The 15941-nt window shown below is 42.1% G+C and overlaps 1 protein-coding gene across 5 annotated transcripts in view; it reads left to right on the plus strand.

Moving 5' to 3' along the window:
• The window catches only part of HERC3 (HECT and RLD domain containing E3 ubiquitin protein ligase 3), a 52182-nt gene that overhangs the window by 15915 nt on the left and 20326 nt on the right, over positions 1-15941 (plus strand). For 3 of the 5 annotated variants that reach the window (XM_087962850.1, XM_087962854.1, XM_087962851.1), the window contains 8 exons: positions 2233-2324; positions 4128-4258; positions 5876-6036; positions 8199-8275; positions 9099-9223; positions 10605-10667; positions 14776-14887; positions 15709-15895. In XM_087962850.1, coding sequence (XP_087818976.1) covers positions 2233-2324; positions 4128-4258; positions 5876-6036; positions 8199-8275; positions 9099-9223; positions 10605-10667; positions 14776-14887; positions 15709-15895 — 948 coding nt within the window. The remainder of the gene's footprint in view (positions 1-2232; positions 2325-4127; positions 4259-5875; positions 6037-8198; positions 8276-9098; positions 9224-10604; positions 10668-14775; positions 14888-15708; positions 15896-15941) is intronic. The other 2 variants (XM_087962853.1, XM_087962852.1) reach the window with 1 other exon arrangement.

Consider the following 15941-nt stretch of genomic DNA (forward strand, 5'->3'; position numbering starts at 1 on the left):
ACACCACTCCCCAAACTGCTGCCATGTTTCCTCTTTGCATTGGGTAGATTGGGCTGAAGCCACGCTGGGCCAGTGTTTCCTGCTTTCATTGGACAGACTGGGCCGAAGCGACGCAGGTAGACCAGAGCGAAGTGATGCAGGCCGGCCCCTTACATTTTCGAGGATGGCCCTGCGGGCTGGATCTGAACACATTCCGGGCCGCATCTGGCCCACGGACCTTGAGTTTTCCACCCCAGCTTTAGTGGAATGGCCTTAAAACATTGCCACTGTACTTGCCCAAATCCTTTGTAAAAAGCGAACTGTCAACATCTCGACTGATGAACCCAACTAAAGCAAGCACACTCGAAACCTGCCAATGTCTCAACACAAAACTTTATTGAGTGCATCATTTCAGTATTATTGAAGGCAATACCAGCTCTACCTAATTCCCACACAAAACCACATAGTTACAATATAGAATTATCCCTTACTCCTTTTAGTGCAGGTCACACTGTCCAATTGAGTGTCATTGTATTGTTATGAGAAAGAGTCTCTGTCTTTGGCTGACACCTGCAGATGTGTCCTTGGCTCTCACAGCTCTCCTCCTTGAAGTCTGGAAGCCTGCATTCCTTCTCACTTTTCCCTTCCCCTTAGTCATTTGGCAAGTTGAGAAGCGATAATGGTTGCAACAACATAAGTGCACTTTGATCTTGACACAAACTCAGTTCAAATGCTTGCAGGGTATAAGCCATTACTTCTGCTTTTCTCCTGGGGAAGATCCATTATGGAGGATTTTAAGTCTTTCAATTGGGTGCCTGGCTTGTGGGCTTCCTTGTTCATACAATTATGGGTAGCTGCAAAAGAGAGGCTTGGCAATAAGTCCTCCTTACACAGAGAAAAAAAAAAGCCTGTTAAATACTACAGCCATCAGATTCCAGAAGACCTTTTAACCAGAATTTAGTGGAGGCAGACTTAGTAAATTTCCCCAATCTGATTCCCTACACATTAGCCCCTCAAACCTTTCAAGCACCATGGCCATCCTTAAGAATTCTAGCAACTGGTCTGCACATTTGAAGAACAAGCGGTCAAATAGGGTGAACTCCATGCCTTAAATGTTGCCATTTAATGGGACATGGGATCTACAGCGGTTCCTTTCTCTTTGGAATAATCTTTCTTCTGAGATCTGGCAGTCCTGGATCCTCTTTGCCTTCTGGAAAGCTTTGAAGAGTTGGCTTTTCCCCGAGTTGGCTTTTCCCAGGGGTCAGAGTAAGGCTGCATGCTTGTTTTTTTTTTAAAAAAAATGTGGGTGGGTGGATGTTTTGGGGAACGTTGGGAGTTTTTGCTATGGTTTTGTCTTTTTGCTGACTTTATTATTGCTTGTAAGCTGTCCAGGGTTATGGTGCATACACAAGAAGCTATATAAATCTTTGAAAATGAAATGAAATGAAACCAAATGAACTTTGGGGCACATTCTGTTAACCAGTGACCAAAGAAACTTCTTCCCCCCTCCAGAAAATAAGGTAGAGTGATAAAGCATTGTCCTGTTCAAGCACACATAGTGTTCTGACCCAACTCTCCAAACACGACAAACCCTCTGAAGTTAAATCAATGATTCCTTTATTAAGAGCGCCAGCAGCCCCGGCAAAAATTTTCTCTCTCACCGCAGGCTAACAAGTCTATGGGGCAGGGAGATGAATAGCTGTCACATTTATTCATCTCCACCTCCTGCCTTTTATCCCCAAATTTAGGGCGGGGTTTTGCTAGCAGCAGTGCTGGCACTTTGTATATCCTAGATGTGGCAAGAAACAAACAGAAATCTAGTATTTTGTAAGGTGGGAGTAAACTGCTAATCTTCCTGTGGCAGACCTGTAAGCCAGGGTTCATTCCAAATGTGGCTTAGGAGGCTACATTGAGGAGACTGGTTAGAATTCTACAGTTCCATATCAGTATTTTACACTCCTATAGCAGCTTTGGTTTTGATGGAGATTCGCCTTTTCTCTTGTGCCCAAATGGAAGGTGAAAAAAAGAAACTACAATTAGGTAACTAGGTCTCTCAAAGTATCTGATTTGTTTCTTCCATAGCAGAATGGTCCATTTGAACCGCTACATCCTATGCACATCTTTTGGCTGCTTTTTATTGTTTATTTTTGAGAAGAGTATAGCGATGATAATGTATTTTACTTGGTTACTTCTGAAGAAGCCTGCTTCGTTTTTGTAAGTAGTTTGGATAGCTTTTTATACTCTTTAATGCAGATCGGGAATCTCCTTGCCATGTGAAACTTTTAAGGACTCAAAAAGTTGTCTATATCAGCTGTGGAAATGACCATACTGCTGTTCTGACAAAGGTAGGGGAACATCTTTTAAATGCTGGCTACGTGTCTAAGGCAGGGCTATAATTGATCATAAATTGGCTGGTACTTGAGGCCTGGAAGGACATTCTTTCTCCATTCAATAATAGTGGTATTGTTATTTGATAAGGCTATTGCTGCCTTAAGAAAGTTCAAAACATTTTTAAAGATCTGGGATGACCTGGGATGTGGCACAAAAGCAACAAAGGCACAAAACTAGGTAAAGTCCCTTTAATACCTCCAACTTGGCCCACAATGTCCAGTTATCCTCGGATGGAGAAAAAACTCTCCCAAGAACAGTTTTTAAAGGGAAGAAATTCCATCTGAACTCAAAGTACATATAAAGTATAAATAAAAACCAATACAAACCACGCTGCAGCAATTAATGAGACAGGGCAGGATAAGGAATTGAAGACTTCAAAAGATAACAAAACACACAGTTGGGAGGACGCCAGAACTCAGATAAAACTTGACAAACCAAAATAATTCACCTTTTGCTTCCAGCAAGGAGCTGTACGCAAACACTCTCTTTATCCTGTTTTCCCAGCTGCAGCTAATGAAGGGAATCAGGCCTTTTTCCACCCTCCATAACCCATGTTGCTCCCTTATCTGTTCCTCCCTGCGTGCCCTAGGATGAAGAGGGGGTAGGCCTGGGTCTTCCTCTGAATGCCCAGCCGGACTGTGCCCTTTCCCAGTTTCCTCCACAGGCACGGGAGCCACACTCCTACTCCCTGTCAGCTGTTCCACCTCTCCCTCAGAATCAGATTCCAACAGGGGCATGACAAGCTCCATCTCATTTTGGGCATCCTTTTTTTGAACTATTACCATCTGGCAGACGGTACAGGACAATAAAAACAAGGACAAATAGGCTGAAAAACAGCTATCCCAGGGCAATAACTATATTGAATTCTACTGTATAGTGCAATATTAATGCAATATCGGGTTTTCAGTTCAATTGTATAGAATGCGAATGTGTGTTTTTATTTTTATAATTTTCTTATATAGTCTTCAGTGTATGATGTACACTGAAGATGGCATTTAATTTCATTGTATGAGATGCAATGACAATAAAATAAACTAACTAATCCTATTTGGAGACTGTTTAGACATTTGTACTGTTTTATCGATTTATAGTTTTTCCTTTTCTCTGACTTCAAGTATACTGACATAAGTGCAAACAATTTGTATAAAATTGCATGCATATATTTTAGTGCTAGTCCATTATTTAGTATGTCAGAGAGGTGGGGTTTTAGCATACAAGAAATGTAAGTTTAGTTCTTTCTTTAGTACTTAAGAAATGTATATGGTTTTTCCTTCATTTCTTCCTTTTGCATACAATAGCCAATTCTTGATTGCAGGAAGTACGATTTCGGCAACAGAGCGGTCAATGTCTGGAACTCACTACCTGATTCTGTTGTCACCTGCTCAAACCCCCCACTCCTTTACCCTCAAACTAACCTCTGTTGACCTCACCCCATTCCTAAGAGGTCTGTAAGGGGCGTGCATAAGCGTACAATTGTGCCTACCGTCCCTGTCCTATTGTCCCAATTTATTCGTACCTATTTCTTATAGTTAAACTTATGTTTATTCTTATTTTTATTATATTGTAAGCATTTGACTAAATAAATAAATAAACAAACAAACAATAACCAATTAAAAATTACTCCCAAAAATTTGTATACAAAGTTGTTGAGGTTTCTGTTGGAACTGTTAGATTATGGGCTTTGAAAAAGCAACTTGTTTGGTGTCAGAGGATGCTTTATATTCTAAGTGAAAATGTTCCTGTGGTCTTTGTGACAGAGTGGAGGAGTGTTTACGTTTGGTGCAGGATCATGTGGGCAACTTGGTCATGATTCATTGAACGATGAAGTCAACCCTAGAAGAGTTTTGGAGCTGATGGGCAGTGAAGTGTCTCAGATCGCTTGTGGTAGGTGAGTGACCTTTTGGGGAAATCTTTCACCAGGCCAGAGATTGTCAGCCTTGCTTATGCAAATGGAATTTGTAAATAAAATAAAATTTAGAGGAAAGTGAACACTTAGGAAAGTGGGAAATTGGGACACTTAGCGACATCTGGAGAAACTGCAGATTTAGATGTTTGCATTAATCTGCTATTGGGCAGAGATTATAAACCTCATTTTTGCAACCCAAAAAGTCAGACCCATTTGTAATAGGATTTTTGCCAATAATAAATGTTTTTTTAATTTTAAATTACCAATAAATAAATAATGATAAACAATCATTTTAAGTACCGTATGTTGAAGAAATACATTGTTTTCATACCATTTAAATAGCTGAACAGAAAATGGACAAATTGGAATGATATTGCTCTAATGGAATATGACTTCCGCTTTGACCATCATTTTATTTTAAGGTTTTATCAGCATGACTGATTTTCTTTTTAACCAACATGTTTAATCCAAGTTGAAACACTGATACAATAATGAACAAGCAGAGGCCTACCTCTTACCTCTGTTCAGGCCACACCATGAAGCAGGCAGTACAATTTGGAGGCAGCTATAATGGAGTTTTGGATGGAATGAATTTGGTTATGAATTATAATGGCCTTCCAGAATCTGGATCATTGTAGCTGAGCTGGGCAGTAGTTGCTTGGGATTATACCAGAGGTGGTATTCAGCAGGTTCTAACCAGTTCTGAAGAACCAGTAGTGGAAATTTTGATTATTTTGAAATACCACCTCTGACTGCTCCTGCCCCCATCTATTCTCTTGCTCCTGAGTCGGTAGCAGAAGGATGGACTGAAGCAAGGATGGGAGTGGGTATCTGCTTTTTTCTATCTTACAAGTGTAACTAGCAGTGGCAATAGCATTCAGTCTTATATCATCATCATCATTATTTTCATTTAATGACCCCATGATCCCTTGTGGGGTGGAGTCTGGGCAAAATGAATGGAGCTAGCAGAGTGTTTTAATGGCTGGATGCCCTTCCTGTCGCCAATGCGGATTTTTGTTCAGCAGATATATTCTCAGGGTGCCCAGAGAGAGAAATATCTGCCTCTACCTAGGATCGAACTCACAGCCTCCTGATTGTGAGGCGAGAGCTCCACCTGTAGGCCACCGCACCACTCCAGCATTCAGACTTACATGCCCCCCCGCAATGCTTTACACTACAGCACTCTCTGGGTGGTTTATAATGTTTGCATATTGACCCCAACAATTTGGGACCTCATGGAAAGTGGGAAGACTCAAGCCTCATCAGGATCGAACTCTAGACTGTGGGCAGAGTTTGCCTGCAATACTGCAGTTAACCTCTGCACTACCAAATAGATCAGGGATGTCAAACTGGCGGCCCACGGGCCGGATGCATCATGCGCAGGCCACGCCCACTCCAGCTCTGTGAAGGGGAAAAAACATCACAAAATGTCACCGGATTTGCAGTGTGACACGACAAGTTTGACACCCCTGAAATAGACGAATGGTCAGGGAGAAACAAAAAAGAGTTGTCCTCTTTCATGTTCAGTTTTGCACTGAATATAATTGCTTGTTGAAGAAGACTGCTTTACAAACGGTTTGGTTATTTTGATCTTTTCAGACAGCACACTCTAGCCTTCGTGCCTTCTTCAGGAATGATCTATGCATTTGGCTGTGGAACTAAAGGCCAGCTGGGAACTGGGCACATCTGCAGTTTTAAATGTCCTTCCCCAGTCAAAGGCCACTGGGCAGCTTATGATGAGCAGATCTCTGGTAGAGCAGGTAAGAGACTAGAATTGTGTTTGTTTATTTAGCATGTGACGTAGTTACAGTAGCCAGGAGACTACAGGTAGTTGTGATGACCCAGGGTGGGATACAAAACAAACACAGTCACAGAAAACAGGTGAAGCCCCTTTTATTCCTTCACTTTGCTTCCAAGCTCTGAATATTCTTGACGGAAGACAAAAAACTCCCATACAAACAGTTACAAGAAGGAGGGAAAAACAACACAAACCAGGCAAGATAAGGGCTGGAGGATGTCCACAGATAACACACACTGGGAAGGACGCCAAACTCAGAGAGGAACTATAAACTAGAGATATTTCCACGCATTGTTTCCAGCGTTCACCCGTACGCAAGTCCATCCTCTTATTCAGTTGTCACAGCTGCAGCCCATGAAGATGATCAAGGCCCTCCCCCCCCCAGTAGACCATGTCTCTCCTTTATCCTCTCTTCCCTGTGTGCCCTAGGATGGAGAGGGGATGGGCCTAGGTCCTCCCCTGACTGCCCAGCCGGCCTCTGCCCTTCCCCAGCCTCCTCCACAACCTCCGGAGCCACACTTCCACTCCCTGTCGGCTGTTCCTCATCTCCCTCAGAGTCAGTCTCCTCCAGGGGCATGACAGTAGTCCTCAACTTACAATAGTTCATTTAGTGACTGTTTAAAGCTACAACGGCACAGAAAAAAAGTGACTTATGACCATTTTTCACACTTACGACCTTTGCAGCCTCCCCATGGTCACATGATCAACAATTCAGATGCTTGGCAACTGGTTCACATTTATGACGGTTAGAGTGTCCTGATGTCATGTGATCAGCTTTTGTGACCTTCTGACAAGCAAAGTCAACAGGGAAGCCAGATTCATATAACAACCGTGTTACTAATTTAACAAAGGAAATAGTTCACTCAACAGCTGTGGCAAGAAAAGTTTTAAAATGGGGCAAAACTTACTTAACAAATGTTTCACTGAGCAACATAAAATGTTGGGCTCAGTTGTGGTCGTAACTCGAGGGCTACCTGTACAATGCTAATGCAGAGTAGTGGTTTGGCTGCCTGTTTATCAGCTGTAGTAGGCACATGCTTGTGTGCTTCCCGTGGTGCACCACAGGAGGGTGAGCTAGTTTTGCACCAGCAAGAAAGACGAGGGACTTTCTCTGCAGCGTCATCAAAGGCCCTCCCCTCTCCTCACGGAGCCTCCTCGTAAACGGGCTCAAAACCAGGAAGGTTCAGAGTCAGTGGGATTCTGCTGCCTGAAGCTCTAGCTCGTCTCCCCACCAAACCGGTACCTATTTATCTACTCGCATAGAACATGCTTTCAAATTGCTAAGTGGGCAGAAGGTGGGTGAGTGATGGGAGCTCACCCTGTCATGTAGCATTCAGGTCTTGAACCGCCGGAGCAGAGCCCATCTCCAGCATCATTAAGCCACCGCACCACCACACCTCTTGTGGCTAGAAGAGAGCAGGATATACTGTATTTTTCGGATTATAAGATGCTCCAAAGTATAAGGCGCACCTAGCTTTTGGGGAGGAAAACAAGAAAAAAAAAATCTGCCTCTGCCTCCCAGCACAGCCTGATTAGCACCAGCAGTTGATTGTCAGTTGGAACGTCCTCCCGACGATCAGCTGTTTCAGGCTGCAGGGATCACCATCGCTTATTGCTGCCCCCGTGTGCCCCATTGTCAGCCTCCACATGCCCCGTTATCGACCTCTGTGGAGATCCGAATAGGCAGGAAAATGGGGCAGGCAGAGGCCAAAAATGGGGCGTGCAGAGGCTGAAAAGGGGGCAGGCGACAATAGGCATTAGCAGTCCCTGCAGCCTGAAACAGCTGATCGTTGGGAGGCGCTAATCCGGCTGTGCTGAAACTGAAACTGGCTGTTTGCTGCAAGGAGGCAAATGGCTGGGAGGCCGAGGCCAAAGGGTGGGGGTCAGCAGGTGAGCAGGGCTTCAGCAACATTCACTGTATAAGACGTACAGACATTTTCACCCACTTTTGGGGGTGGAAAGGGTGGGTCTTCTACTCCGAAAAATACTGTACAGCATCCCAGCTTATAGATTCCCGACCCCAACCCTTCAGGCTATATGAATGTTACTTTCCAAAAGAAAGACAAATGGGATGTTTGTGATGTCTGATGGTTTTAATTAATTCTTGTCAATCTTCTTCTACAGATGCCTGTGCGTATTATATTGTGAAACATATATTCTCTGGAGGAGACCAATCATTTGTAATTTGCTCAGAAAAAGAGGTAACGTAAAGTTTTATGGATTTCCACTCCATCTTTTATAGTTATGGGAAGGAAAATTCTGAATTGTGCCTAAAGGCCATGTGCCTTTTCCGGTGTGGGCTGAAGCTCATGCAGCCCCTGTCCTGTTTTTTATATGAAGAGACCCCCTCCCCATAAATTATGCTGCTCTAGTTTTGGACAAAATAAATAAACTAAATGGGTCTACCTATAATAGGTTTAAATAATTCCTAATCTTCAAAGAGGCAGCAGAGTATGTTGCAGCCTCCTCCACCTATACCAAATTATATTTTTTCTGCAACTTTCAGCTGCAAAAAAATAATAAAAATGGCAAAGTTTTGTTTCTTGCCATAACACCAAGATCCACAAGAACAGAGAATTAATTACCCGGCTTGAATCTTTAGTCCTAAATGTAATGAAAGAAATAAGGCGGTATTTCTCAACCTCGGCAAATTTTAAGATGTGTGGACTTCAATACTGCTGATTGGGGAATTCTGGAAGTTTGAAGTCTCACAAGTTGCCCAAATTGAGAAGAGTAAAGTCCCAGAGTAAAGAATGGACAGATGCATGAAATGAAATGGGAAGGATCCACGAAAAAGGAAATTTGGGGAAATGGTATGTAATCTTTATGTAGATTGTCCAGGATTATGAACTGCCCATTTGCTTGGAGGAGGGGAAAGCTGCCCACAGAGAGTAATCCAGGCCAAATCTCACCCATCCACCCACCTTGGAAAGTTACTCTCACCGTAACAAAAGCAGCAGTGATGTCTCTGGTGCTCCTCCCGTTCACAGTGAAACCTTCTTTGAAATCTGCACCTTCTTACAGAATTCTCTACCAGCTGATGATTTCCGGACCATAAATCACAGTAACCACACCTGTTTGATTAATGACAACACAATCGACATGTGGAGGCAAAAGCTTTCTGAAAGAAATAACTCTAATTCAGTGAAGTAGGTTCACTTCTGTTCAATTTGTAAAGAATTATTGTGATGGTGTGCAAAGACACGATCTCTGGCTTTCTTGGTGATATCTTCTTTGTTGGCTTGTTGTATCAATCCACGGGCGTCAAATTCGATCGTGTCGCGTGACATATTGTGAAATTTTTTGCCTTTGCGGAGCTGGAGTGGCCGTGGTCTGCGTGTGATGCATCTGGCCCGCGGGCCATCAATTTGAAAGACCTACTCCAACTGATTATCCAAAATGATAATCAGTTTCATAAATTATGGATATCTGGTTTAGCAGCTCTTTTGACCTCATGGAATCCCATGTCTAGCCTGGTATTTTTAACCACTATACCAAACCAGGTCTCTTAGTGGTATAATACTTAACTGCTACGTCATCATCTTCATATAACGACCCCATAATCCCTTGTTGGGTGGAGTCTGGGCAACTGAATGGAGCTAGCAGAAAGAATGTTTGCTGGCTGGATGCCCTTCCAGTCACCAATGCAGAATTTTGTTCAGCAGATATATTCTCAGTGTGCCCAGAGAAAGAAATATCTGTCTCTACCTAGGATTGAACTCACAGCGTCCTGATTGTGAGGTGAGAGCTCCACCTCTGGGCCAGCACACTGCTCCAGCATCAGATTTATATGCCCCCCCACACCCGCCAATGCTTTACAGAACTCTCTGGGTGGTTTTTAATGTTTGCATATTGCCCCCAACAATTTAGAAGAATGGTATCCAGCTGTTCTAGAGAATCTTTAACATGTTTTAATGGTGTGGCATAAATTGTTGTTGTTTTTTTGAGCCAGAGGTTTGTTCATCAGATTTTTAGCCCACATATTTTTAATCACTTATCAAATTCTTCTCTGATGAACTAACAAACCCATTTAGCATTTCTAGATCAGTTGTGCGTGGTATATTTTAAGTCAGTGTGTTAAGAGCAAAGGCAATTGAACAGATTAGATTAAAATGGTACATAACAATTAGGTTTAGTTACTACGTTAATCCATAATCTGACTTGATTAGGTTTGGTTACCGTGTCATGTGAACTCAGTTTGTTAAGAGTTTGTGAATAGCGTTTTATAGCATATTATGTAAACCAGGGGTGTCCAACCTTGGCAACTTTAAGCCTGGAGGACTTCAACTCCCAGAATTCCCCAGCCAGCAAAGCTGGCTGGGGAATTCTGGGAGTTGAAGTCCTCCAGGCTTAAAGTTGCCAAGGTTGGACACCCCTGATGTAAACAGAGCCAATTTCAGCTAAGTCAGATAACCATAGATAAGCAAATCAAGGCAGTAACATGAAAAATTATATGCGATTCCTAAGTGTAGATAAGCTTTAACCAGTTTTCTTGTCTTTTGCCTATTTGCATTTTCCCCCTGTGCTAAGCAGTGAGATTGTACAGATCTTATCTTCACCAGCTTGTTGGAATGGAAGCTTCCTTGAGAAGAAGTAAGTAGCTTAAAATGGAAAAGGGATATTTGGCTAACTTTCCAGTTCAGCTTTTGAAATGCTAAGTCAATATAAGTCACTAAACTTGGATCACTGCTAATTGACCAGATTTCATTCAGGGAAGAGAGATACTGGTTTTATAGCGTCCTCTTTTATAGTACTTTTTTAAAATAAAGATTATACGGGTAGTCCTCGACCACAATGGAGTACAAAATGTCTGCTGTTAAGCGAGACATTTGTTAAGTGAGTTTTGCCTGATTTTACAACTTTTCTTGCCTCAGCTATTAGGACGTTGATAAGTTAGTAACCCGGTTGTTAAGTGAATCTGGCTTCCCTTGTCTTCACTTGTCAGATGGTCACAAAAGATTATTACATGACCCCAGGGCACTGAAACCGTCATAAATATGAGTCAATTGCCAAGCGTCTGAATTTTGATCACAGGGGGATGCTGCAAAAGTCACTAAATGAACTGTTGTAAGTCGAGGACTTTGACAACAGTTCCGTTAGTGACTTTTGCAACATCCCTCTCATCATGTGATCAAAATTAAGAGGCTTGGCAAGTGGTTCATATTTATGATGGTTGCAGTGTCCAGGGGTCACATGATCCCCATTTGCAACCTTTGGACGAGTGGAGTCAATGGGGAAGCCAGATTCACTTAACAACCGGGTTACTAACTTGTCAACATCAGTGATTCACTTAACAACGGTGGCAAGAAAGGTCTCAAAATGGGGCAAAACTCACTTAACTGTCTCAATTAGCAATAGAAATTTTGGACTCAATTGGGGTCTTAAGTCAAGGGCTACTTGTAATTACAACAGTAAAGGTAAGTATAAACTAAAAAATATAGAAAAATGAAAATGAAAGAGTAGAAAGTTCAGAAAAGAAAAAGAAAGAAAAGGAGAAAAGAAAGAAAAACATGAATATAGTAAAGCAAAAAAATATTGAAGTGACTTCTCACCTTCATCACAAATATATATATTTTTAGTAATTTATAATCTTTTCTTAAAATATAGCAAATAATTGCCTATTCCCATATTTCATTTTTTTAATTTGTAAAGAAATCTACAAAAACATTGTCATTTCAGTCCTGGTGTCAGGAGAAACTGATTACTGTATTTTTCGGAGTATAAGACGCTCCAAAGTATAAGACGGACCTAGCTTTTGGGAGGAAAACAAGAGAAAAAAATGTGCCTCTGCCTCTCAGAAATTTGCCTCCTTGCCGCAAACAGCCTGTTTCACTTTCAGCACAGCTGGATTAGCACAAGCAGCTGATTGTTGGTTGGATCACGATCATCTGTTTTAGGCTGGAGGGATTGCCATCACCTATGGCTGCCTCGACGCACCCCATTTTGGCCTCCGCACGCCCATTTTCAGGCACCAGGGATCGGAACAGGTGGAAAATGGGGTGCACAAAGGATGAAAATGGGATGCGTGGAGGCCAAAAACAGGATGCAGAGGCCGAAAATGGGGCGCGTGGAGGTGGCAATAGGCGATGGCAATCCCTGCAGCCTGAAACAGCTGATCGTCGGGAGGCCGATCCAATCGGCAATTAGCTGCTTGTGCTAATCAGGCTGTGCTGAAGCTGACCAGGCTGTTTGGTGTTTGCTGCAAGGAGGGAAAGTGCTGGGAGGCAGAGGCTGAAGGATTGGGGCCAGCGGGTGGGCGGGGCTTCGGCAACATTCTCTGTATAACAGGGGTCCCCAACCACCGGGCCACAGACCGGTACCGGTCCGTGGAACATTTCCTACCGGGCCGCCGGTTTGCTGCGCGCCGCCATCTTGTTTGACGAGAAAGTGCTTCCGGGTGAGCTTTTCCGGTTGGAAAGCGGCGTTTGTCCTGAAGGAATCCTCGCGCCTTAGTTTCATCGAAGGGGGCTTCGAACGAAACTAAGGCACGAGGATTCTTTCAGCACCCAAGGCAAGGCGAGCCGAGCGACCGTCCAAGCCGTCCCGAAGCGAAGCCCATCGACAAAAGTACAAAGGAGGAGTTGAAGGTGGCGGGGAGAAGCGGGGACGGCTGGCTGGCCGGTCGCTGGCTCGCCTTGCCTTGTCATGCGTGCTGATGCCGGTACCGGGCCGCGGATCATTTTGTGATGCCGGTACTGGGCCGTGGCACAAAAAGGTTGGGGGCCACTGCTGTATAAGACACACAGACATTTCTACCCACTTTTGCGGAGAGAAAAAAATGTCTCTTATACTCCAAAAATATGATAAGTGTTACAGAGATCACGTAGCAATATTAACCCTGATTAAATAAAGCTATGTTCCTTTTTTCTTCTAACGATCTTAATTTTTCAAATTTGAATAATCTATTCAAATAATGTTGTGGAACTTGATTTCTTTTCATTTTTTTTCCCATTGTCCCTTCTCTTGAGATTCTTCAAAATGGGCTTCTTTTGTAAATCCAATATAGGAAAATTATCCAGGTCACTCTCCCGATTTATTGTTTGCACATCCCCTTTAATTATTAAGCCAGTTTCTTTTTTTATACCTAGTATAACATCTTTTTCCATGTCATTCTTGTAGGCTTTCATTTGTAAATCCATGTTCAACTCAGTCTTAATTAAGGAGAAGATAATCCCTCTGTCGTAATACATTTTAGGCACAATCTTTCCACAGAGGCCTATGTCTCTGTGGACAGTATTAAAAATAACCTCTGAGTCCATTGTTCAAAAATATTCTTCAGTATATCCAGAGTTAGAATATTCTGGTTCTATAGCTTCCTGGTACAAGGAAGAGGCAGGATTTTTTCAAAAGGAAAAAAAAAAAAGGTTGGATCTCACCGAGTTGCCATTCTTCATATCTTATGGTGAAAAGCAAAAGATTTCTGAGATAACTACCATCTAATGCAGGGGTATCCAACCTTGGCAACTTTAAGACTTGTGGACTTCAACTCCCAGAATTCCTCAGCCAGCTTTGCTGGCTGAGGAATTCTGGGAGTTGAAGTCCACAAGTCTTAAAGTTGCCAAGGTTGGACACCCCTGATCTAATGTATGGGTAGAGAGGATGGGGCAATGAGTACAATTTTGGCTGAATTGCCATGTTGCCAGAGGTCTATGTGTCCAGACTGGTTGACATAGACTTCCAGGAACTGCTTATTTTCTATTGTCTTGTGTTGTTATGGCAATAGTACTTATGTCTCAGAAGCTATGTTTAGCTCTTTGTATCTGCATGCTTTAGCAGGGAATTGGTAAAAATATATGATTAAATGGAGCCTCCGCTTCAAGAGAACATCGGCTGTTGTTGCAGCTCCTAATAACTGACTCAGTGGTTTACTTGCAAGCTCACCAGTAAGAAACATGAGGTTGGTATTTGATACTGACAACTTATGAAAATGCTCTTTCACTACAGAATGTTGTAGACATAAATTTGTGGAGACATCATCTAATACAGCTCATCAGGTATATACAGTTGTTACATTATTTGTAATGTTGTAGATTCTCCTCATATCTGATATGAAGGTGATATTACGATTTGTTCCACTCCGTCATAAAGAGACCTATCAGAACTTCTTAATTGGGTCAATTACTGATCCATTTATTCCTCTTGTGGGCACAGTTTGCTCTGGGCCAAGAGCTACATTTTGCTTTTTGTTGGTATGATAGTGTTTCTGCCTTCAAAATTGGGCAAATCTAAAGGAGGGAATAAAACCTAAATTTGAGAAAATATAAAGTTATAGCTCCTCATTAAGGAAGGGTATTTTTAGTTTTTTTTTTTAAAAGAACTATTTTAAATTCAAGCTGCTTTGAATCCATTGACTGTTCCATGTATGGAAAAGATGCTCTGAATTCAAAATACTTTGAGTTGAACTTTATACAGTACATTTGAAACTGTTGTACTGACTAGATTCTAAGTGGAATTTAGGATATAGAATAATCCTGAGAAAAATGAAAATGCCTTAATATTTCGTTCCTGATCAGAGACTTTTTACTACTTTGGATAAGGTTTCATTCCGGTAAATGGTATCTGTATGAGAAGTTTGAGTTGTATATACTTATAGATTCTAAGCTAAAATAATGGCTTGCTGTTTTTACATTCAGTACATTGCATGCTTGAATTCTCTCCTACAAAGAAAACATGATATAGATGTGCTTATATTCTTTTCTAGAATAGATGAACATTTTAAAACGAGTCCCAAAATTCCAGGGATTGACTTGAATTGCACCAGAGTGATGTTTAATAAGCTAATGACATCTCAGCCTTCTACATTGCGTGACCAGGTACTGAAACTTCTTGTAATAATAATGTTAAGTCAAGTGTCTAGTTCCTTCTGGGACTATTTAAGGAGAAAACTCAAACTCACGACCACTTTCTATATTATTCATGTTGTGTTGTATTTTTGTTATGGATAGCACCAGCAGAAGCAAAATCAATTTCGTTGGATATATGTAAAATGACAATACAGTTTATTATTATTATTATTATTATTAAACTCTTTTCCTCGATCTGCTGCCTGGTGGTAGAGTGTGGGAATGTCTGGGGAAAGCTTGAATGGAAACTTCAAAGAATCAATTCATTAGTGCAAATTAGACTGTTGGGGTTAATTCTGGAACTTTGTCATGCCAGCTGGGACACCTTGACCTCTGATCGTTCAGCTTGGAGGCTAAATATGCAGCATGGCCTTCTCCAATTCGAAGAGACACTCATTTGGCAGGCTGAGACAAAGTGGCAGTCCCAGAACCACTGAAATCTGGGGCCTGGGCAGGGGACAGACTGTATCTGTCCTCAGTGTGGAAGGGATTGCCACTCTCAAATTGGCCTTTTTAGCCGCACTAGATGCTGTTTTAGGACCTCCTTTCAGAGCACAATACCATAGTCTCTTGAGACTGAAGGATGCCATTGTAGAACAATTGAGATGCCTCATGTCTTCACAGAATTCAAAGGGCCAAGTAAATAACTTACCTGTTTCAGTTTCTTGGGTTGAATTCCTGCTACCAGAATTAACCTGTATTAAGTCCTAGAAACTATACAAGCATAATAGAAGAGCTAGTAATAAGAGGTATAATCCATGCCTAATTTTCTTTCTCCTTTTTTCCCCCAGATCTTAAAAAGCTTTGAAAGCTTGATCCCCCAGCTGCCTAGCTCCCCACCAGATGTTGAAGCCATGAGGATCTATCTGATTCTTCCGGAATGCCCTCTCTTTCAAGATTCAAAATATTACGTTACCTTAACGCTTCCTTTGGCAATGGCGATAATGTGCCTGGAGAAAAATCCCAGTAAAGTTTTAGGTAGAAGAATGTGCTCCTCTATTCTGGGAGTGGGCTCTTACGCTGA

The sequence above is a fragment of the Notechis scutatus genome, chromosome 4, assembly GCF_049901735.1.
Source record: "Notechis scutatus isolate UNSWTSFEM ecotype Mainland chromosome 4, rNotScu1.2, whole genome shotgun sequence".
Classification (NCBI taxonomy): Eukaryota; Metazoa; Chordata; class Lepidosauria; order Squamata; family Elapidae; genus Notechis; species Notechis scutatus.